The 24,856-nt window shown below is 35.7% G+C and overlaps 1 protein-coding gene across 4 annotated transcripts; it reads left to right on the top strand.

Annotated features, from left to right (window-relative positions):
* Positions 1–618: 618 nt before the first annotated feature.
* Positions 619–23,716, top strand: LOC111784364 (vacuolar protein sorting-associated protein 41 homolog). 4 transcript variants are annotated; one of them, XM_023665084.2, is made up of 21 exons: positions 619–860; positions 1,477–1,588; positions 2,162–2,496; positions 5,678–5,947; positions 6,030–6,209; positions 7,392–7,655; positions 8,702–8,834; positions 8,922–9,012; positions 10,110–10,212; positions 11,474–11,577; positions 11,647–11,740; positions 11,837–11,992; positions 12,065–12,127; positions 12,230–12,295; positions 13,522–13,722; positions 21,356–21,433; positions 21,495–21,614; positions 21,709–21,789; positions 21,868–21,953; positions 22,801–22,882; positions 22,968–23,716. In XM_023665084.2, the coding sequence occupies exons 3-21, from the start codon at positions 2,239–2,241 to the stop codon at positions 23,409–23,411; spliced, it is 2,874 nt and encodes a 957-aa protein (XP_023520852.2). In that variant the 5' UTR covers positions 619–860; positions 1,477–1,588; positions 2,162–2,238; the 3' UTR covers positions 23,412–23,716. The 4 variants fall into 4 exon arrangements, with proteins under 4 accessions (XP_023520852.2, XP_023520851.2, XP_023520854.2 ...); XM_023665083.2 differs by having other exon boundaries at positions 619–865; XM_023665086.2 differs by lacking the exon at positions 1,477–1,588.
* Positions 23,717–24,856: the final 1,140 nt, after the last annotated feature.

The raw sequence follows: 24,856 nt of genomic DNA, 5'->3' as shown, positions 1-24,856 counted from the left end.
ACCCTAAAAAAAGGAACCTTTCCTCTCCCCAGCCATTTGCCATTTCAGGTTAAGAAGATGTGAAAGCGCCTCTCTCTCTCTAAGGCTAATTTAGGGAATGATCATGGGTTTATAATCAAGGAATACTCTTTCATTACCCTGAGTCCTTTTGGAATGATCATGAGTTTATAATTAAGGAATACTCTCTCCATTGCATTGGTATGAAGCCTTTTGGGAAGCCCAAAACAAAGCCATGAAAGCTTATGCTCAAAGTGAATAATTTCATACCATTGTGGAGAGTTGTGTTCGTCTGGTATTAGAGCCATGCCCTAAACTTAGCCATGTCAATAGAATCCTCAAATGTCGAACAAAGGACTCCAAAAGAAAAGGAGTCGAGGCTCCTGAAAGGCATAGTAAAAAATTACTAACACTTTAAAAGAAAAAGAGTCAAGCCTCGATTAAGGGGAGCTGTTGGATGAAAGTCCCGCCGTAGGCGTTTTTGAGAATCTCAAAACAAAGATACGAGAGCTTATTATTAGAGTGGACAATATCATACCGTGTAGATTACACCTTAAAGTACATATTCTTTTTTGAGTTAAAATAATATAATTTTGGCTCATAAAAAATGGTTTGAAAATAAAATTAATTTTACTATTAGGCCATCTCTTTAACTTTCTCTCTCCCTCCATTGTAATTGCCTCGAATCGTTGCTGTCCCCTCCGTCTCCACAGTGATTGCCTCGATCGCCGGCGCTGCCGTCTGCCTCCACCGCGATTGTTTCATTCCAGCCTCTGAAGGTTTCTCTCTCCTCTCAAATGCCTGATTCGCCGTCTCTTTTTATATTCTCGATCGGAGGTGGATTGTTTTGACTCGAATCGGAGGTGAGGTCAGTATTCATTGTTTTCCGATTGGTATCCTTGTTCTGTTTTTAATTCATAATCGTGGTGTTGCATCTCTTGGTGATCTCTCTTCATTTCAATTGTTTTTTTTTTTTTTTTTTTTTTTTTTTTTTTTTTTTAATTTCGGATAACGTGTGAAATTTACAAAACTACGAGAGTTCGATTAAATAGATTCTTTGAGTGATTAATAAATGTTTGTTGTTTCCTTTTTGGTTGTGGCTTTCTCTGAATTGGCGGGTTCTCTATAAATGTATCGTAACTTGTAAGAACTATAGAAAGTGTTCCAATTTTCTATATCTCTTGGAAAAATGTCTAACACCGATGTTTAAATGTAGGCATTGCACAGAGAAATAAACTGGTTAGCTAACTAAAATAGTTAAAACTGTAATACATCGCATTGAATGATCAACAAAGAAGTTTTGCCTTAGTGTCGGTTGATTGCAATTAGATCTAATGGATTAGGATTCCACCCATCCGGGAAGGGAGCTTCCTTTTTTTCAATTAATCGTCTGCAATTTTCTTGAATTTGCATTGGGTTGGGTTTTCGTGCTTCCATTGAATCAATTTCAATTATGGGCCTTTGTTTCATCCGTACCAGAAAACATCATTGCCGGAGAATGAATGCGCTAGAGCTTCGAGAAAGTGATTCAAATTCTCAGTGCCCCCTAGGAGGCAGTTATTTCGTTTGTTCATTTCCTTTACACATCTAGGTTAGTACTCAATTCCATTACTAAATCAAAATTAGAACTTGCCAATTTTAATTTTGGTAGCCAGTCCAATACGTTCTAAAATTGTGTTGATGTGATTCAACATACGTCTTGAGTATTGAAAATTACGTGGTTATGGGATTTTTAAGTAATTTCCATGATTTGAATTCAATTAAACTCTTATGATAAAATGAATAATCTTACTATAGGATATTTCAAAGGTTCAACAAGTCCTCAGAAATGAATTACTTTGGGCAACTATATATACTTTTTTCCAAAGAAAATCGTTGATAAAGAATAACATTACAACCTTTGCATGCAGATAATAAAATCCTGTGGAAAATATTTCGTCTAAAAGTTATTTTATCAGTCCACAATTTGGCAATTGTAGACGAACGTGTTACCTTCACAAAATATTGATTTTTTAAGGTTAATGAACCCCTGAAGAGATTTTTGACGGGATCTATTTCAACACATTTTAGAGGTTGAATTAGCCTTTCAAAAAAGATATATCTAAGGTTCATTCATTACCTTTTTGAAGGTTGTAGCCTTTGAAAATTGTCAACTTTCTTGCAGTGGTCCACACTTCAATCATTTACTCCAACTTTCCTCCTGTGACGAACCGAGACAATCTGAATCGGACGTACATCACAATGGCTCCCATTCTATCGGAAAACAGTGTCGAAGGTGATGATGAGAGGGAGGAGGAAGAGGAGGAAGATGAGGAGGAAGAAGAAGAAGAAATAGCTGATGATGAGATGGAGCCGAGGCTCAAGTATCAGAGAATGGGAGGAAGTGTACCTTCGCTGCTCGCTAGTGATGCCGCTTCATGCCTCGCCGTTGCTGAGCGGATGATCGCGCTTGGGACTCATGCCGGTACCATTCATATTCTCGATTTTCTGGGGAATCAGGTTGGCTTCTTTTGTTTAAATTGGTGCTGAAATTTGACTCTAATTATTTTTTCTCATTTGGGATTTTTTTTTATTTTTTTTTTATAAGAAACAATTTCATTGATGAGTGAAATTTACAAGAGGGATGTATAATCCATGGTGTTTACAAAAGACCTTCCCAATTTTCCATGAGGGAGGTATAACTATAGGAAGTAAAAATATTAGACAGTTTAGACCAAGTTATAGCTTGGTAAACAACATTGTCAAAAAGTTTTGTATAGGTCTGTGTCGTTTTTGCAAATATTCTCGGATTTCTTTCTTTCTACAGATTTCAAAAGAAAGCCATGACGAGGTTTTTCCATAATAGGGCTTTTGCGTTCTTGAAAGGGTGGTATGTTAAGGCCATATCCAAAAAATCCTTTACCTCCCTAGGAAATGTGAGATGCCTTCCGAAATATTAAGAATCGTTGTCCCGAATTTCTGAGTGTATGTGCATTGCATAAACAAGTGACTTTGTGATTCGTTTTCTTTCTTGCATAGTGGACACCAATTTGGAGAGCGAGTGATGTAAGACATTATTTTTTGAAGATTGTCAATTGTGCTGATGGCTGTATGCGCTATTTCCCAAAGGAAGAACTTCACCTTTTTAGGTTGATGTCCTTTCCATATTGTCTTTGCTAGCATGAGATTTATTGCTTCTATTTTTTCCCCCATGTCCATCATCAAGGATTTTGTAGAAAGGACCCCAAGTTAGTGAGTCTTCTTTGTTTGACAATATCACAGGGGCACAAGGCCTAATTCGGCCCAATCTGTTGCTTCATTATCCTTTAGATTTCTACCAAGCTTCAGGTCCCAAAATTTGTTGACAACATTTCACGTTTCTTTAATCGTGGCTTTTTTGCTATGAGAGAGCTTGTACAAAAGTGGATACTTCAAGGCTAGCGTGGTTTTTTCAATCCATGGGTCGGTCCAAAATGATGTGCTTCCCCCATTCCCCACATTATGGCGAGTTCGGTTGGTGATGAGATTTTGATGTTTCTTTATGTACTTCCAAGACCCTTTTGTAGAAGATGGAGGAGGATGATCTTTGTTTGATGTAGGAGTATATTTAGCCTTTATAAGATTTTGCCATAAGGCCTTTTCTTCATGATGATATCTCCATATCCATTTGGCGAGGAGAGCTGTGTTCTTCTTCCTTATCGAGAGAAGACCGATGACTCCCTTTTCTGTTGGGAGGTTTATAATATTCTAACGAACAAGGTGTGCGCCACCTTTCCACAAGTAATTTATGAGAAGTCTTTCTATATCCGCGGCCACTTTTTATGGCATTTCAAATAGAGACATGAAGTAAGTAGGGAGGTTGGATAATGTGGCTTGTATTAGGGTAAGTCTTCCGCCTTTTGAAGTATAATATTCCAACGAACAAGGTGTGCACCATCTTTCCACAAGTAATTTCTGAAAAGTCTTTCTATATCCGTGGCCACTTTTTGTGACATTTCAAATAGAGACATGTAATAAGTAGGGAGGTTGGATAATGTGGTTTGTATTAGGGTAAGTCTTCTGCCTTTTAAAGTATAACGTGATGACCATGTTGACAACCTTCTTTCTATTTTCTCAATAATAATCTTCCAGAAGGAAAAGGATGTGTGATTTCCTTTTAGAGGTAGTCCTAGGTACATATTCGGCTATTCTCCCTTTTTACAACCATATATGCTAATATTGATGCCCATGATTTCTGTTTTTTGGAGATTGATATTTTGTTTAGAGAATCCTTCGAAGGTTTTTACCGTCTCAATCATGTTTTTTATGGAAGAGGCATTCACCAAATCAGAAAAGAGGATTGTGTCACTGCGAACTGAAGGTGGTTTATGCTCAAGCCTTCATTACCAATCTGAAAACCTTTTATCTGCTCTTCGTGTTCTGCTTTTGTCAGTAGGCGATACTGAGACAGCCATTACCATGATGAAGAGAAAAGGGGATAGTGGATCTCCATATCTCAGGCCCCGTGTGGCATAAATCTTCCCTCTCAGTCTTTCATTGATGATGGTGGAGAAGTTTGTGGATGAGATGCATCCTTTAATCCACCTTCGCCATTTTGGGCCAAAGCCTTTTGCCACAAGAATGTTTTTGAGGAAAGTCCAATAAACCTTGTTGAAGGCCTTTTCCATGTCAAGCTTAATGATTACACCTTTTTGCTTCTTTCTTTCCCATTTGTCAATGAGTTCGTTGGCCATGAGGGATGCATCAAGAATTTGTCACCCCTCAACAAAAGCTGTTTGTTGCCCAGTTATTGTGAAGGGGAGAACCTTTTTAAGGCGTTCTGATAATACCCTTGCTATGATTTTATATCGACCGGTCGTGAGGCTTATGGGACGAAATGTTGCAACAGTGCGAACATCTAGTTTCTTTGAGATCAAACATATGTATGTTTCATTCAGGTTGCCATTAATAACTCCGTTTTCGAAAAAAATCATGGAATACTCTCATGATATCAGCTCTCATAAAGTTCCAGCATTTCTGGAAGAATTCTAAGGTAAAACCATCTGGTCCTGGAGTTTTGTCGGAGTCCAGGTGCTGAAGCGTCTTCCCCACCTCTTCTTCAGTGAAAACGACCTCGAGGGAGGCAGCTTGCTGTTGATCAATAGGACTCTAGTCAAGATCGTGAGGAAATTCACAGAGGGCATTGTCCTTTGTGTATAAGGACGTGTAAAAGGACGCAAATTCTGATACAACTTCTTCTTCGTTTACTAAACTTCTGCCTTGTGTGGATAGAATTTACATGATGGTACTCTTTCGTTTCTTTGTAGCCATGATACGATGGAAAAATTTGAAGTTTTCTCTTTTGGGAATTGGTTTTGCGATTGGCTTCAGTTCTGAGTTGTGCAAAATTTGAGATTATGATAGTTCGTTCATGGATGTGGCTCAATTTTGTGCTACCAAATTAGATACTGTCTTAAAAACCTGCGCTGCGATTTTACAATGTCTCCTATTCCTATCTGTACTTGCTGCTTCTCAATTATCCATCATCAGATTATACTTTGTGGTAAAGAACAAAATCTATGAATCATCACACTGACTTTTTGTGGTTAAGATGTACACGTGATTTTTACATTTGATTGGGCATCAGAATGGAAAGTATTCATTGGTGGCTGATAGATTTATTAGCACACGAGCTAATCATGCTCGATTTTAATTTTCCTAGGTCAAGGAATTCCCTGCTCATACTGCTGTAGTTAACGATCTCAGCTTTGATACAGAAGGTGAATATGTAGGAAGCTGTTCGGATGATGGTTCCGTTGTAATAAATAGTCTATTCACTGATGAGAAAATGAGGTTTGAGTATCATCGCCCTATGAAGGCAATTGCATTGGACCCAGACTATGCAAAGAAAACTTCAAGAAGATTTGCAGCAGGTGGTCTAGCGGGCCATTTATATTTGAATTCAAAGAAATGGCTAGGATTTAAAGACCAGGTTCTTAAGATTTTTTTGTTTTTTCACTCTGTTGAGAAAATATGTATTGTATCAGACTTGCTAAGTTTGCTTACATTTTCAGGTCTTGCATTCTGGTGAAGGTCCAATACATGCAGTGAAATGGAGAACAAGCCTTATTGCTTGGGCAAATGATGCTGGCGTTAAGGTTTATGATGCTGCAAATGATCAGCGAATTACATTTATTGAAAGACCGAGAGGAAGTCCACGTCCTGAACTTTTGCTCCCTCAGTTAGTCTGGCAGGTTTGTTAAAGTTTCATGATGCTGTTGCCATACTGTACTTTATCAAGAAAGTAACTAAAGTGGATGCTACTGCAGGTGCTTGAGGGCTGCAGTAGCTACCGCCCCCATTTTTTTTAACAAATGAAATTGTATTTAGAAATTAAAAAAATCATGAGGGAGCTTGAGGCATCCTCTAGAAAATAAAGAAAGGAATTTACAAGAATGCCGCCCATTTGTGTACATACATGGCATATATACATATACATACATATACATGCATATACATACATATACATACATATACATACATATACATACATATATACATATACACACACACACACACACATGTATATATGTATATATGGATAGATATATATGTATGAATTCACATAAAATTGCTATGATGCTATCTTTTTTAAGGCTTGTAAAAAAGGAAAATTGATAACTATGACATAAAATATTTTAGACAAGGGTCGCCATCTCGAAGCTAAATAACTGCACTGTCTACAATCTCCTCCTCATTTCCTTCCTTATTTTCAAAAGATGGGGTTTCATATCAAGCCACGTCACAAACAGAAACAATAGCCGCATTTTTATGCAGAAGTTTACAGTTTTCTGATTTTCTTGCTAATACCGTAAGTTGTATTTGGGGTGCTTTTTTTTTATAATTAAATTCTGGTCTTTTGAAGTTCTAGTTCGAGGAAAGATTTGTATATGTCTAAAGAACTTCTTGTTCTTGAACGCCAGTGGAACTTTTCAAATATCAATAAGAAGTTTGTTTCTTGTTTATCGATGCATATATATTATTATTACATAGTACCAGACTAAAGATCAGTATTGTTCATCAACAATTAATTACAAATAGCTACATTTAGTTCATTGGGACTGAAAAAATGACTATGTTCTCCTCCCAACTATTCATTTTCTAGTAATAAAATACTTGTAATTAACGTATTTTTTTTTCTTAGAATAAAATAACCCTGTTGGTAGGATTAAAAAGAAAAAATGATGTACATGGATAATTATTTCCTGTATTTTAATTGTGAAAAAAACCTAGGTATTTAATAAACAGACTATTGAACCTTTTTTCTTTACAATAGAATAGAAAAAATAACTTGGTGCTTTCCTCGGCATCGGATTAGCTTTACTATCTTTTATTTAGTATCATTTCTTACTGTATTTTCTCTAATGTTCATTCAGGATGATACTCTGTTGGTCATTGGTTGGGGAACATCAGTGAAGATTGCATCAATTAGAACAAATCAGAATAGAGCAGCCAATGGGACACAGAGTAGTAGGCTCGTTCCAATGTCTAGCATGAACCGGGTTGATATAGTGGCATCTTTTCAAACCAGCTATTTAATCACAGGAATGGCTCCATTTGGGGATTTCCTGGTTGTTCTCGCTTATATTCCCGGGGAAGAAGGTGAAAAAGATTTTAGTAGAACTGCTCCTTCCCGTCAGGTGCGTTCACGGCAAGCTGAATGTACATCTATCCAGTCTTACCAGCACAAGGCTTTTAATGTGTTCTAATTTTATTTTTTGTACAAGTTTTTTGTAACGACCTAGGCCCACCGCTAGCAGTTTCCCCTCAAGGCTTTAAAACGCGTTTGCTAGGGGAAGGTTTCCACACTCTTATAAAGGGTATTTTGTTCTCCTTCCCAACCAATGTGGGACATCATAATCCATCCCCCTTCGAGGCCCAGCGTCCTCGCTAGCACTCGTTACTTTCTCCAATCGATGTGGGACCCCCCCAAATCCACACCCCTTTGGGGCCCAGTGTCCTTACTGGCACACCGCCTCGTGTCTACCCCCCTTCGGGGAACAGCGAGAAGGCTGGCACATCGTCCGGTGTCTGGCTTTGATACCATTTGTAACGACCCAGGCCCACCACTAGCAGATATTGTCCTCCTTGGGCTTTCTCTTTCGGGCTTCCCCTCAAGGCCTTAAAACGCATTTGCTAGGGGAAGGTTTCTACACCCTTATAAAGGTGTTTTGTTCTCCTCCCCAACCAATGTGGGACATCACATTTTTAGTGACTTTTCTTGTTCTAGTTAGTTCCAATTGTACTCATGTACTATGATTGAGAGCTTAGTAGACAACTTGTGCTATGCTTGTATCACAGATTCTGTAATCAGAGACGAACCTATTTGAATTAGTTCCTTGGTAGTTGTTTAGTGGCATGGTTTGTCAAATTTCATGAGAAACCAAAGGCCTTTTTCATTTTATATCAATGAGTATATTATTTTGTTACATATCCTGCTTTCTTCTGTCTAACTGTACTTGAGTGAATGGTATATGTAAGTGAGTGTAAACAATTTTTTAAACTGTCTGTCGTTTATTGTTTGTCTTCTATTTCATATTTCCTCTTATGTGTTTCTTATGTAAAAGCATGACCAGAGCTCTGTATTTTATGATTGCATCGCTTACTCATTTTTCTTCATGAAGTTGCTGGTTACTCCCTTTGCTGCGTTATTGTAATCTTACTTTTTAAAATCACTTTCAAGTAGGGAAACGCCCAAAGACCGGAAGTTCGTATTGTGACGTGGAACAATGATGAGTTATCCACTGATGCCCTACCTGTACATGGTTTCGAGCATTACAAGGCAAAGGACTATTCCCTTGCACATGCTCCTTTCGCAGGTTAATTTATATCTATGGATGAATGTTATTTTTTTAGCACAAGGTAAATTGCCTTAAATGTTCAAATACTTATTTATGTCAGTGTAGGCAGCAGCTATGCTGGTGGTCAGTGGGCTGCTGGTGATGAACCTCTGTACTATGTTGTATCCCCAAAAGATATAGTTATTGCGAAGCCCAGGTTCGTTTTTAATCTGTGTTGTTTCGTAAGTGGGAGGTTGTAATGATTGTCAACATGATTATTAGTTCTTGGGTATCCATACTAAAAAAATGACTGAGAGTTGTTCCTGAAACAAAAATGACAAAATGTTTATTTTAATATTCCAAAGAAGTTTATTTTAATACACATTACACCTCCAATCTTGAAAGTTTGAAAAAATTGTTTTTTAAGTCTAAGTTAGGATGCCAAATAATTCATTTAAATATACCAATTTTTTTTACATATTTCAACGTATTTCAACGAACAACATGTTGTATGAGGTTTTATATTTTGAAAGGTGAGTTGAAATATGTTGCTATATGAGGTTTGATATTGTACGATGAAATATGTGAGTTGTATTTCATGTTTTCAGATATGTGTTTGGTAGCAAATACAGAATTGGGATCCCAGTGGAGGGAGGACGCGTAGTTGGAAGAGAGGAGAGAGAGGGAAACGTGTGGGGCTTAGAGCTTAGTGGAGCTGGGTTATTTAAATTGGTGGTGATGGGTTATTAAACCCCGAGTTATTATATCAGCAACCCAAACAAGGCGTTGGGTTTTAAACCCTTCCCAACCCAATTCAACCCCACTCCCCAAACAACCCCTTCGTGTATTCTTTTTACTGGAACTTATGGCTAGGAAGAAATGGCCGTGTCATCAAAGATAAACAACAAAACATTCATTATTTTATGGAGCTACATCTTCTCTTGCTTTGTCTTGAAGTAAACTTTCTCCACCTTTTTGTAATTATAGCTTACATACTTGACCCATTGGAGGTATTTTTTTTGTAACTAGTCAAAGATAGGTCTTCCTTTTGTAATATATTTCATACATCAATGAAATAATTTCTGTTTCTTATCAAAAAGATTTGTCCCAAACAAGGAACATTTTTGTTGATTTTTAACCGGAAATTATGGTAGTACACTATCTCTAAAATGTTGGTAATTCGATCCTTCTCAACTGCAACATTTCTAATAGATTCACCATGTCATTTTAAATAATAGGAGAAAAAACCTACACCATTTATCTTTTACACTGCATCTGTTTGATTTCACGATTGCATGTTTTAATCATTCTTAGGGATGCTGAAGATCATATTGCTTGGCTTCTTGAACATGGCTTCCATGAAAAAGCTTTGGAAGCAGTTGAAGCAGGTCAAGGAAGAAGTGAACTCCTTGACGAGGTACCTTCCTTCAGCCCATTTATTTCTCCTCTTCCTTGCATGCATACATATCATTATTTCGTTTTCTTAAAGAACTCCTGGCTCTCTCTGTCATATAAAGACTTCATCTGCATTTGAAATATTGCATACTCACGCAGTTCCAGTGGGATGCTTGCATCCAGTCATTGTAACATATGGATTAAGCCCCAATATTGCCTCTATTCCTATCTTTAGATTGGTGGAGGTCTTTTATATGACTCCTCTTGCTAGGCTTAGGATCCTTCCTCATCCCTAAGGCCCTTCTTAGGTTGTTATTCTTCTTTGACAACTTTTATCTAGGTCCATTTCTCATAAATAAATAAAAAAAATCCATCCTTTGTAATTTCCCTGGTATTTCAATCTTTCTAGAAGCCCTCAACATCCAACCGTATAATATTTGTTGCTAATATTAAGGTAGTCTTATCCAACGGTATAATACACAAACACACACACACACACACACACACACACATATATATATTTCGTGTTTGGAAGCCTTATTTGCCATATCTTGAAAGTTTTTCGTGGGTGTTGCCATAGGAACAAGGGATTTGTGAGCTTGGGATCCTAATCTGTCTGGGGGCTTCTCTACTCACTCATTTTCTCCACCCTTTGTTCATCTTCTCCCATTTTGGGACCTAAGTGTTCTCCTCTCTGTGGAAGGTTAAGTCCCTAAGAAAGAGAATAAGAAGTCTTACATGGTAGAGTGAACACCCCGGATTGTATCCACCAACACTCTTCCTTGGTTTCCACAATGTTGTCTGCTTTGTAGACGTTAAACAGATTTAAGAGGATCTTGGTAGTTTGCTTACTCCCTCTAGACTCAGAGCTTTAGTTTGTTTGAAGTAGTTGTGTTGCCAAGTAGGGACTGTTGGTTTTTGTTGAAGAGATTGTAATAAACTCGCCCTATTGTGATGAACGAAAGGTATTGTGGCTATTTGTTATTTTGCTATCTTGCGGGAGTGTGGATCGGGAGAAACAGTAAAATTTATAGATGGGTGGAGAGGTCACAAAAAGAGGTTTGGGATGGAGTGAGATTTAATGCTTCTTGATGAGTGTCTATTTGGCGAATTTTTTGTAGTTATCAGCTAATTATAATCATTTGGATTGGATCCCGTAGTTTAAGTGTAATTCTATTTTATCAATGAAAAATTTCTGCTGCCTTTCTAAGAAAAAGGAAAAAAAGAAAAAAAGAAAGAAAAGAAAAGAGAGAGTAATACTTTTTTGTTCATCTCGAGTTTAGGTGGGGTCTAGATATCTTGATCACTTGATTGTGGAGAGAAAATATGCTGAAGCTGCATCTTTGTGTCCCAAATTGTTGCGAGGCTCTGTTTCTGCGTGGGAGAGGTAATTAATTGATTGCCTTTATACCATTCTTCATTGACTGGCATAACTACAGAAACCGGTTTTGTACAGATGGGTTTTCCACTTTGCTCATTTGCGTCAACTTCCTGTACTGGTTCCATATATACCAACAGAAAACCCCAGATTGCGTGATACTGCCTATGAGGTTAGTCTGAAGAAAATTTCTCTAATATTTTTCTCTTTAAGAGATTTATTTATTACCCACTTGAACACGACACTTTTTTTTCCCTTGTAATTTCAGGTGGCTCTCGTTTCTCTTGCTTCGAATCCATTGTTTCATAAGGATCTATTAACGACTGTTAAGTCTTGGCCACCAGTGATTTATTCGGCCTTGCCTGTTATCTCCGCCATAGAACCTCAGTTCAACACTTCTTCTATGACTGATGCTCTTAAAGAAGTAAATATTTATTTTTCTGTTATTTTTATACACAAAGTGTATTGCAGTAAGCTAATTTCTTTCCTGCATCAGGCATTAGCTGAGCTGTACGTCATAGATGGGCAGTATGAGAAAGGTTTTTTGCTTTATGCTGATGTATGTACAGATTTGTGCTCTCTCGCCGTTAAATAACTGGATCTCGATCTTACTACTTTTCCCTTATCAATATATTTTTAATTATTCTGCCCTTATTTTCAGCTTCTGAAGCCAGATATATTTGACTTTATTGAGAAGTACAATCTACATGAGGCCATTCGTGAAAAGGTATGAGAATTCAAGATTAGGCAACCCTGTAGTTTACTTGTAGCTTTCTTCAAATAGGAAATTAAGTTTGTGGTAATGTTATAAAATACCAGTTTTCCGGTAACACATCTTGGAAGATAGGATTTTCTAACCATCATAAATTGGCGAGTGGTCATTGGGGCAGTGAAAATAGTAAAGAGCTTTAAGGGAATAGATTCAAATCATGGTGACCATCTTACCTACAATATAATCTCCTACCAGTTTTCTTGACAATCAAATATACTATGCTTAGGCACTTGCTTGTAAGATCAATTGAGATATGTACAAGTTGCCGCGGTTACATACAAATATAAAAGAAAAAAAAAAAAGAAGAATCTTCTAATTAAAAGAGGTTGTATGGAATTGTTCTATGAACAATTCTTGATAATGTTGTCACATTCCTTTATCACTTTTATTCTCTTAATTAGAAAAATCAATTTTTACATTAGCTCAAAGTGATGGAACTCTTAGGGGCTGATGATATTATATGGTTTTTGAATTTCTTTTGTTTAAACATTATTTGTAGGAAGGATTCAAAATTATTTTTCTTGTCACTTGAAAAATCTGTTAAGAGTTCTTTTATTTTAATTTTTTCTTAAATTTATTTTTCTGTTTTAAATTTATATTCATTTGTTTGTATAATCCTTTGGATGGACGGTGGTTCTACCAAACAACATGAAAGATTGGCTTTCTTTGATCTTTATGTATCACCCTTTTAATCATTCAAAGAAGATCCTTCGGCTTCACTGCAATATAGCCTTTATTTGGTCCTCTGTAATGAGCGAAACCATGAAAATTTTCAAGTCAAGTAGAGATGACTGAAACTCTTTATGCACCTGTCTTTTTTTGTTTATAACTTGGTGTAAGCACGCCTTCTCTTTCAATAATTATAACACGAGCTCACTTTTATCCCATTGGAGGGTTTTTTTTTTTAAATTTTGGATGTGGATTTCATTTCCTTTTATTGTAATTTGTACCATTGTTTCTTGTCCAAAATTTTGAAAACAATTTTACTCGAGAGTTTGGCTTTGGAGTCTGGTAATATGGTCTGTGCTTTAGTTTTTTTTTTCCTTAGTAAATTGTTGGTGCTCAAAAATTTTGTTTTTAGAGAGAACAATTTTACAATTCTTGTCGCATTAGTTAACTGTTCTATTTATTTTCATTTTAAAATGTATGACGGCCTTTCTATTTTCACCCACTTTTTGTAGGTTGTTCAACTCATGATGCTAGATTGCAAGCGTGCAGTTCCACTGTTTATCCAGAACAAGGAATTAATTCCTCCAAACGAAGTTGTTTCACAACTTTTCAAAGCCGGTGATAAGTGTGATTTCAGATATTTCATGCACCTATATCTGCACTCCTTATTTGAAGTAAATCCACATGCTGGAAAGGATTTCCATGATATTCAGGTACAAACTACTAAAATTAAGTTATCTTTCAGTGACTTGGTTCTCATGTTTTCACACATGCTGATGATGAATCTCTCCACCTTAATGTGAGATGTGACAAATTTGCGAGTGATATTAATAAAATTACATCTAGCATTAATTTGAGAAGGCACATACCATACATTCATATAATGTCATGCATTAAACATGCATACTTAAGAAGTAAAAGTTCATATCAACAGCTCCATAGTCAGTTGCCATTAAGACATTAATAAAAAGAGAAAAATGGAACATCCACAATCAGTTTCAGGAAAAGAGAAATTAAATAAACGAGTCAATATAGAAAAAATAAGCATTTATTTTTATTATCGTCATCATATTTATTCTTTTGACAAGGAATACTTTCCGTTGATTCAAGAAATGATTGCACTGCTGACTAAGGGAGACATACAAAGAAAACATCCCCACCACTCTTAACGACAATCAATGCAATCTTAACAAAAGAGCCCCTAATTCATTTTTTTAACCAAAGACAAAAATAGAACTTTTCACTGATATAATGAAAAGAGACTAATGCTCAAAAATTCAAACTCCAAAAGGAGCGTATGAAAGAGAAGAAATAACAAATACGTCAAAGACCATTTTGAGTAACAGATACAACAAAAACCACACTGGATGAACCAAACCAAAACCAAAAAGCATAAGAAGGAACTATGAAGGATATAAAAAAGCATTCCAGTTGAGATAAATGTCTTGAATAGAAAATTCAGCAAAAGGATTTGATAGAGAACTCCAAGAAGAGGCCTTGGGCAGCTTCAAATCTTTCAAATCATGGAAGTTGCTTGTTGTGAAAGACCCTTTGTTTTCTTTCCAACCTAAGCTCGAAAAGAATAGCCTTAACTGCATTAATCCAAAGAAATCAGCTTTAATCCAAAGAAATTAGCTTTGGAATTCAAAGAAAGGCCTGCAATTTGTTGCAAAACATTGTTCCTCAAAGTGAAATGTGAACAACGAAAAAATTTCAGCAGAATTTGGAATAGCAACAACCGAAGAGCACATGTTTGAGGGAATCGCCAGCCACAAAACATAAAGAGCGAACTGATGGCATTATACACTTGAATGCATTTTCCTTTGCAAAACTTCTGAAGTATTAAGATGACCATTAAGCATGATCCACAAAAGATTGATTATTCTTTTGGGACATTTGGACTTCCAGAAAAGATTTGACTATCCTTATGTAGAGCAACCTAACAGTGGCCATTTAATTCTTGTATGGAGTCTTCCATTTTTCTTCAAGATTGAATTGTTACCTATGAATTATTTTGGGTCTTCGGTTAGGACATCCGAAGCATCTTTCAGTTTGGCAGCTAAATGGGGATGATGCATTATGCACGGGCCTTCTTCTTTGTGGAGGAAGGTCATGTTAGTATTCATGGTTCTGATTACTAGCAATAAACATTCCATCATAACAATCTTCATACACACACATACACACACAATATATATATATATATATATATATATATATATATATATATATATAATAAAAGAAAAAGAAAAGAGAAGGACTAGAAATGCCCTCTCCTCTCTCGTCTCGTCCATCCTGCATTCTTTTCCCCGTTTTTTCATCTTCCATCGTCCTCGGTAGTCATTTCTAGTTGCCAATTTCTTGACTGAGGTTAGTTTATTTAATTCTTCTTCCTTTCTTTCTCCCTTTTGGTGGTGTTGAGCTGGAGGGTGTGTTCTTTTTTTTTTTTTTTTTTTTCATGATGGAGATTAAGAGCTGCAGTGTTTGAAATATATTTTTATTGTTTTTGGTATGAAAATGATATGTTTATCGTTGAAGATTTTAAATCTTAGCAGAAGATTCAACTTTCCATTTCCCATTTGTGTTGGTTTGAAGACATTTTTAGTAGATTTATTGCAATCTCCAGTGCATTCGTTCTTTCAGAAGAAAAACAGAAATGTTGATGGAACCATTATGTATGCAAGTTTAGACCATTCCAAGGTTGGTTTTCTGAGGGTGAAATTTGACCTTTATCTGGTGGAAGAAGGCAAACAACACATGTTCCTGCCTGTTTTAGAAAGGATAGTCAGTTTTCTGGGAAATGATCAGAGACTCTCTCCAAATATGAGGAAAATGTGTGTTCCAAGCAGTTTGTGGCTGGAGAGTCATCCAAGGTGGATGCAAATACAAGAGGTGTTGGGGAAGACATCAAAGCCAGATGAAAGTAAAAGCAAGCAATCTGTTAGAAATTATGCAGAAGTGATGTCTTCAAAACGAGGTGCTTCTCGTGATTTAAATGCTCAAAAGATAAAGATGAACAAATCTTCCTTTTGGGTAAGAAAAAAAAAATAAAAAAAAATACAGAAGTGATTGATGGGAATGAGTTTCAATGATTTTTGTGGGGTTCTGGGATGTTTGCTCCACTGCCCATGGATGGAAGTAAGACCAGCATTGGAAGAATATTTTCAATCTAAGATTGTTCTTAATCCTTTTATGGATCACAAAGCATTTGGTGAAATTAGACGACAGCTTCTCTAAAATGAAATTTGATGGAAAATGGAGATTCATTGGAAACCTTCATTTGAAAATTGAAAATTGGGTGTGTAAATGCTGTAAATGCCATTTTCATCCCAGGTTTATCGAAGGGTATGGAGGTTGGATTGTTATAAAAAATTTATCTTTGCCATTTTGGAACGATGTATGCTTGAAGCAATTGGCAAACACTTTTGGGGATTAGTCAGTATCTCTTTCCAAACTGTGGCTTTCTTCTGGTGGAGATTGTGGTCACAGATAAGAAGCTTGGTGATTTTTCTCTTCGTTTTAGGGATATTGCTTCATTAGTTCTTCCAAGCTTGGTCCATAGTGATTTTAAGTTAAAGGATTTTGCTAACGAAATTGATTTAAAAGGAGTTTATAAGGTTATGGAAGATGAAGAGTTTTCTATTGAAGGTGAAGTTGAAACAAATCAAGTCTGGACGGAGACATGTTCGATCTATAACCTGTAGCTCTGATACCAAATGATTTGTAAATCCCAGCCAATTGGATCTAAGAACCCTTATGAATATGCAATTCCCTAGATCATAAATGCTAGAACCCCAAATCAAGATGATTTAATCCCAAGGAAGAAGATATACCAAATTTACATGGTAGCAATATCTAGTATAAAGAAAACTTGTTTCTAAACTCAACATTTGAAATACTCCACAAGATTGCTTTATCAAGACTACTTGAATGACTTTTATATGCAAATCTAGTCACAAGAAATGCAAAGGAATAAGCTCATGACCTAAAAAGCATAATTTGCATTTTTCATTTTAATCTCTAAAATCTCCAAAATCTTAATGGTAAAACAGCAACATGAAGGACTATTTAGCCTTGAAAATGAACCCTAACCTATAGTCAATTGGAAGATTGTAACTCTCATGCCCATCATAATGGTCACTAATTAAATTATAACTCCAAATATAAAAAATAATACTTTAAAACTGAAAAATACAATGAGATTTAATATTTCAATCAAGTAACCTTTGTAACCTATCCAATCGAAGAGTAATTGAAGTCCACTTGAGGCAGTTTGAAGTAGCTTGAGTTCTAGTTACAGAAATGAAGCTTGATTTATTTTTAATGAAACATGAGTTGTAATTGAGTTCAGTTTATGCAACTCTATTTTGTTGTCAACTTGGGATATGTAGAGTACAATCTCGTCATCCACCTTTTAAGTCCTTGTGGCATGATTAAGAAGTCTTATTTTGTATCAATGGGTCTGATATTAATATTTGACATTCCGGTTGATTAAATAGTCTGAGTTTGTGCAGCCCTTGGTCGAATGTTTCTAAAACATGGTTCCATTTGAAAACATTGCTCATTTTAAATTGGAAAATAGGAAAAGGATTCTATTTTGGGGAGGTTCACTGGTTATTTAACTCTTTTTAGAGTATTGCTTTCCTCGGTTATTTTTCTATTAATTCTACTCGAAATGGTTGGGTTGCTTTACATTGGGATGTTCAAATTAGTTCATGGCACATTACATTTCGAAGAGCTTTGAAGGATGAGGAATCTGGATATTTACGGACTTTTTTGAGTAAACTTTCTACTGTTACTATTGGTTGAAAACTCTAGAACCTGGTCACTTGATCCTTTAGGTACATTCTCGGTTTCATCTTTGTTTGATATTCTCAAGTCCGTTGGAGAAGGAGCTTTATAAGTCCTTATGGAAGTTCAAATGCCCCAAAAGAATCAACATTCTTTTGTGGGTTATGCTAGAAGGTAGCAGTCTTACCCAAGTGTTGCAAAGAAAAATACCTTTCAAGTCCATTCTGCCTTCAGTTTGTTCTTTATGTTTCTTGGCTGTTTTTGCTTTGTTCAAAGTCGAGTGGGTATTCCATTTTACGCTGAGGAACAATGTCGTGAATTCCAAAGCTCATTTTATTTGTGCATAAATGCGGTGAAGGCAATTATTTCTGAGTTATGGATGAAAAGTAATCAAATAGATTTTCACCACAAGCAACTTTCTTGGTCCGAAAGATTTGAAGCATCTCGCCTTAAGACCTCTTCCTTGTGATATCCCACATTGGTTGAGGAGGAGAACGAAACATCCTTTATAAGGGTGTGGAAACCTTTCCCTAGCAGACGCGTTTAAAGCCTTGAGGGGAAGCTCGAAAGGGAAAACTCAAAGAGGACAATATCTGCTGGCGGTGGGTCTGGGTCGTTACAAATGGTATCAGAGCCAGACACTGGGCGATGTGCCAGCGAGGAGGCTATTCCCCGAAGGGGGTAGACACAAGGCGGTGTGCCAGTAAGGACGCTGGGCCCCGAAGGGGAGTAGATTTGTTAGGGGTCCCACACCAATTGGAGAAAGGAACAAGTGCCAATGAGGACGCTGGGCTCTGAAGGGGGGTGGATTGTGATATCCTACAGTAGTTGGGGAAAAGAACGAAACACCCTTTATAAGGGTGTCAAAACCTTTCTCTAGCATACGCATTTTAAAGCCTTGAGGGGAAGTTCAAAAGGAAAAGCCCAAAGAGGACAATATCTGCTAGCAGTGGGTCTGGGCCGTTACATTCCTAAAGTTCCATTTTGGATCATCTTGCTGGTTTTTCTACCCAAGATATTTATCTTAACTGGAGTGCATTTTTATATTGTTCATAATTTTTTATTTAGTCTTTGAATTGTAGTTTGGATTTTAGCTTGTTTTCATTTATAGTAATTTCTTGTAGCTCGGTTTTTAGCATGGTTTGCTCATGTTCTGTTATTATTTTGTTCACTCCTTTGTTGGAGTTTTTATTTTGAGCATTAACCATCTTTTTCATTATTTCAATGAAAAGTTTGATTTCTTGTTAAAGAAAAAAAGTATTCATGATTCTGATTTAAATGATTAGTAATTGGGTAGAAAAAATGGGTTGAGTTTATGTAGTCCGAGGTTGAATATTTCAAAGCCCTCAATTAGTAATGATTATATTAATTATATTAATAGTACTACGGTATATTTATATATTAATAGTACTACGGTATATATACCGGACATTTAATGCGGAATTTACTCTAATGAATCCCTATCATAAATTCAACATTAATTTTATACCTCATTTATTTTTTTAAATTCGATGGTAAAAGAAGAAAAGAACACACAGAAAAGAGAAAAACATTACAAAGAAAAGAAGAAAAACATTACAATATAAATATGACTCATTAAATATAAATATGACTCAGCCTATGCTAACCTATATTTTATTAAATGTTAATACAATTCAATATATACTTGCAAATATAACTCAACCCATACTAACTTATACTAGAAATGCGAATTTATCATATGCATGTAACGGTCTCGGTGTTGTGATGCCTTTGTTAGCCTTACAAGGGCGCCTTGCCTTTATCTGAAAAATGTAGTAGCACGAGGTTTGAGTATTTAAGAATACTCAGTAAGTGACCCCCTATCGGGGTTGTGATGCAAGAACATGTGAATGCAATGACGGGACCTATCATAACAGTCTATTTTCCTACAGTACTATCCTAATGGGCAGCTTGGATGTGTAATTCATTTCCTATACACGGCCCACAAGTGTGAGTATGGACCCACCAGTCGGTTCGCACACCGTTGAGCCCCTTTCCTTGTCGGGCGAGCATGCTCTGGTGGGTTCACACTCACACGTGTGGGCCGTGTGTAGAGTATAAAGTACACATCCAACTGCCCGTTAGGATAGTATCATAGGAAATAAACTGTTATGATAGATCCCGTCATTGCATTTGCATGTTCTTGCATCATAACCCCGATAGGGGGTCGCTTACTGAGTATTCTTAAATACTCAAGCCTCATGAATATATTCTTCAGATAAAGGCAAGGTGCCCCTGTAAGGCTGACGAAGGCACCGCAACCCCGAGATCGTGATACATGCATGAGATAGATTCGCATTTCAAATTTAATAGTATAAGTTGAGTTGTATTTGCATTTAGTAATAGTATAGGTTAGTATAAGTTGAGTTGTATATGTATTTAATAAAATATAGGTTAGTATAGATGGAGTCGTATTTGTATTTAATAAGTCATACGTTAGTATAGGGCATATAATTCAGTAATGTTTTCCTCTTTTTTGTATTTGTTTATTCCATGAGGTATGAAATTTTTTTGTATTTGTTTATTCCATGAGGTATGAAATTTTTTTGTATTTGTTTATTCCATGAGGTATGAAATTTTTTTGTATTTGTTTATTCCATGAGGTATGAAATTAATGTTGAATTTATGATAAGGGTTTTTTACTTAAATTCCACGTTAAATGTCCCGTTAAATGTTTTGCAGGAGCTTTAGGTGAAATAGGGAAATTTAGGGTCAACGACAATTGGTTTGTCAAAATCCACCGTAAAGAAGCATTACTTTTAGCAAAATCCATCAATTGGTCTCGGACTTTTTCTTTAAAAGTTTTGGGCTCTTGCGAACCATATTCTTTGGAGAACATCTTTGACTGCATTTCAACGACACACACCACAAGTTGAACTGTATTCTCCTATGAACTATTTAAAGTCTAGAAAAGCAGCTCCCAAATCTTACCACCTTAGGTGTAACCTAGGAATAAATGAGATTGTTCTTCATCTGACAACAAAATCAAATCTATAGAATTATTGAACACCATTGTAGGGTATTTTAATGGGATTCTGGTCACGGTGTGTGTTTTGTATAAGAAACAGAGGCATTAGCAAAAGACAAACTATACGAAAACTGGAGATTAGATATTCCCACAGAATTCAAATACCAATTCTCAACAATGTTTTTAGTTTACCTAAATGGGCCAACCAAATGAAACGTTTCTGTCTTCCAGCTAGCCTTTAACCAAGATTTGTTGATACTAACACGATGAAAATGTTGATTCCAATATGATGAAAGTTTTCTCACCTAGAATTTGACGGAAAAATTGCCTAAAGAATTCAATCAGACTTCCATCATTTGGAGCGGGTGGGGGACAAAAGAAAAAAGATTAGTTGTCTGGTAACAGTGGAATTAATATTTTGGGTTTTGTTTATACTTGAAGAAATGATAGTGGAGAGATGATTGACTCATTTTGTTTATAAACAAAATAAGTGTTTTCTTTGTAGTTAGAGCTTTCTTGTTCCTATTTAATAAATTGCTTCTTCTTTACCTCCAAAACTTTTGTAGGTGGAGCTTTATGCTGACTATGACATAAAGATGCTGCTTCCTTTCCTTCGTAGTAGTCAACATTATACGCTTGAGAAGGTTAGAATTTCTGTTTATAGTGGTTATTCTCCGTCTGTTTATGACTTTGTGAACATCTCAGGCACATGAAATTTGCATTAAAAAAAATCTTTTGAGGGAGCAAGTCTTTATTCTTGGTAGAATGGGAAACGCAAAACAAGCCCTGTCTGTCATCATTGATAAATTAGGAGATATCGAAGAGGTACTTCCCTTCTTTCAGATAGAAACTTCTCATTTCCATTTGAAATCTCTTCACTTTTGAGATCAGGTTAAGACTTTGTTTTAATCATGGACAGGCAGTGGAGTTTGTTAGCATGCAGCATGATGATGAACTTTGGGAAGAATTAATAAAGCTATGTCTTCACAAGGCTGAAATGGTATAATGGATGCTCTTTGCTTGCATAAATTGCCATACACTGATTTATTTTAAATGATTTGTCCTCCATTATTCACAGGTTGGTATGTTATTGGAGCACACAGTTGGTAATTTAGATCCTCTTTATATTGTCAACATGGTTCCCAATGGTTTAGAGATACCTCGGTTAGTTTCAATTTCTGCTGTTATCATTGCTTTTTACACATTCATACGGCTATTATTTATCTAGTTATATTTTTGTAATGTGCTTATGCTCTCATTCTATATGATCTCTTAAGCTGGCCAAGTTGTTTATTAGTTGATTGTTGAGACATTATTTAGAGTATAGGAGGGGTACATATAAGAACTTATACCACATTCAAATGAGAGGGATCAAAGGCTATGCAAGGCAGATTAAGAAAGTCTTCAAAGAATTGATAGTTACTACCTATACCAACAAGATGTATTTTCATTTTCAGTGGCTCAATCATAGGAACTCCAAACTTAACTGTGCTCGGCTTAGAGAAATCTATGTTGGGTAATCTCTAAAAGTGAACGATTGTTCACACAAACCAATCGATCCACAGGCTATGCAAGGCTTGGTTAAGAAAGTTTTCAAAGAATTGATAGTTACTACCTATACGAACAAAGTGCATTTTCATTTTTGGTGGTTCAATCGTAGGAACTCCAAACTTAACTGTGATCGGCTTGGAGCAAATCTATGTTGGGTAATCTCTTAATAGAAAGCATATAAGCGAGGAAAAAACATGTTGAAAGAGCTTGAGTTGGTTTGTGTGAACAATCGTCACTCTTAGAAGCCGTTCATACAAGTAGGTAGGGTGACCAGATCATAAGAGTTGCAGGAGAATGCCAGGGGCGTCGGATGGTTGATTTGAATTTTGAATCCTAGTCCGAATCTCCGGCTTGAGGCATTACACATTAAAAGTGCTTCTACTTTTTTAAAAAAATTATTACCATTTTTTTCATTTGGATCTAAATATGATCTAAATTATTTTCATTATTTCTATTTCAGGCTTAGGGATCGGCTAGTTAAAATCATTACCGACTACAGGACGGAAACGAGTCTTAGACATGGATGTAATGATATTTTGAAGGTATTTTCATGCTAAACAAATTTGTTGCATCACTAGAACTGAACCTTGTGCTTGCGGATAGTAAGTAATGGGTGATTTTCTACAGGCTGACACTGTGAATCTATTGGTTAAGTACTACAATGAGGCCAGACATGGAATTTACTTGAGCAACGAAGAAGATGAAATACGTGGGAAAAGAAGCGAAAATAAGATTTTTCAATCTATTCAGGAATCTGTGAGTGCTAGAATGATGGAGGTCAAGTCGAAAACTCGGGGAGGCGCTCGATGCTGCATATGTTTTAATCCCTTTTCTATACAAAATATGTCAGTCATTGTGTTCTTTTGCTGTCATGCATACCATGAGACTTGTCTTATAGAATCTACTTCCAATCTTGATGCTAAGAAAGGGAGTGGAGAGACTCGGCATGATTCGACATCGGACTTCGATTATGATAACGGAGAATTTGAGGACGACGATGAGGATGATACAGATGCGGGCGGTCCTAGAATGCGTTGTATCTTATGTACTACTGCTGCTTCCAAGAGTTGAAAGCACTTTGTATGCATATTTGGGATCATCATGCAGGTATGTACAGGCTATCTATCTACGATCCCTTGCTTGTATTGCCATTTATATTTCTTTGTCGATGTTCATATAATTAAAGATAAGAAGATTTTGTTTTGATGGTTGTAGTGACTTTTTTTCTTTTTTTCTTTTTTTCTTTTTCTTTTTTCTTTTTTTTTTTTTTTTTTTTTTTTTTGTTTTTTTTAAATACAAAGCTGTGATGTGCTCGGGTTCGGAGTTGAGATGTGTGAATAAAAGTTGAGTTGGGTTGAGGGTGATTGACATTTGTATCTTACTATTTTTTTTTTCCACGTTAATTCTTATGAGACTTAACTTTTTGTAACGTCAATAATACGTATATCTTATTTGTGACCAGATATGACATTGAACTTTTGATCTTGTTAATAAATAAGTTTTTACTTTTTATAATAAATAAGCTACGAACACGTCTGAATGTTTAGAATAGGTTGAATAGAAATCAGAACTAAATTTAATTAATAATGTTATTTATTGAGTAATTTTATTAATAATGTTATTTATTGAGTAATTTTAGACGATTAATATTTGTGTTTTCTTTTGAAATGTTAATAAATGAAAATGCTCTAGATTAATTTAAAAATTATTTTCAAAGAAACATTTGAGGTATGGATTATCTTAATAGGGGATTAATGGAAGTTCTTTAAAATATGTAATAAAATATAAAATCCTACCAAATTATTAATATTATTATTTTCTAGTATAATCAAACAAAATTTTTATTTAAAATATTTTTGAAAAATGTTATTATGTGACATTTTATTACTACTTAAAAAAAATAAACATAATAAAGTGTTTAAACTAGAAGATAGTCTAAACGGGGCTAGAAAATAAGGTATATGCATACTCCTAATATATGGTAGATTAGGAGTTACTACTTGCCTTCTTCTTTGACATGCACTTGCCCAATTATGTCCATTATCCTACTATGGGACAAAAGGGAAGATATTACTTTGATTTCGTTACTAAGTTTGATTTCCGACGGATCTAAACAATGACTAATCGTTTTGCCAATTTTGCACTTCTTTGATTGAATTTGGTTGATCCACATTTCGAACTGAACCAATAGTAAGAGAGAGTAAGTAGCTCGAGAAGAAGAGGATAGATTCAATTATTATTTCAAAAACTAGATTTACTTTTGTGAGTTCGACTTAGAATCTGTTTGGAATGACTTTTTAAGTGCTTCAAAACACTTAAAAAAATATATATTTTTAATATTTAGAAAGTCATTCCAAACACACTCTTAATTATGTGAGAACGTAAATTTGTTAAATTATGTCGAATAAATTTAAACCACTAAAACAAACTCTTAACTGATGCAATAAAGGTGTTTTTCCACTTTTCACAGCAACTCTTTCCACACCTCCGGATATCTGGTGCCAAATCTTCACCCG

The sequence above is a fragment of the Cucurbita pepo genome, chromosome 7 (genome assembly GCF_057944985.1).
Source record: "Cucurbita pepo subsp. pepo isolate OVF chromosome 7, ASM5794498v1, whole genome shotgun sequence".
Lineage (NCBI taxonomy): Eukaryota > Viridiplantae > Streptophyta > Magnoliopsida > Cucurbitales > Cucurbitaceae > Cucurbita > Cucurbita pepo.
The sequence above is the reverse complement of the archived record's forward strand: the minus strand, read 5'-3'. Positions and strand labels throughout refer to the sequence as shown.

Bases quoted from the DNA above. Each gene is read 5' to 3' on its own strand.
- LOC111784364 (XM_023665086.2), top strand. From the start codon at position 2,239: ATGGCTCCCATTCTATCGGAAAACAGTGTCGAAGGTGATGATGAGAGG. The intron at 5,948-6,029 runs GTTCTTAAGATT...TTACATTTTCAG, and splicing joins GGCTAGGATTTAAAGACCAG to GTCTTGCATTCTGGTGAAGG. The intron at 11,741-11,836 runs GTTAGTCTGAAG...TTGTAATTTCAG, and splicing joins TGCGTGATACTGCCTATGAG to GTGGCTCTCGTTTCTCTTGC.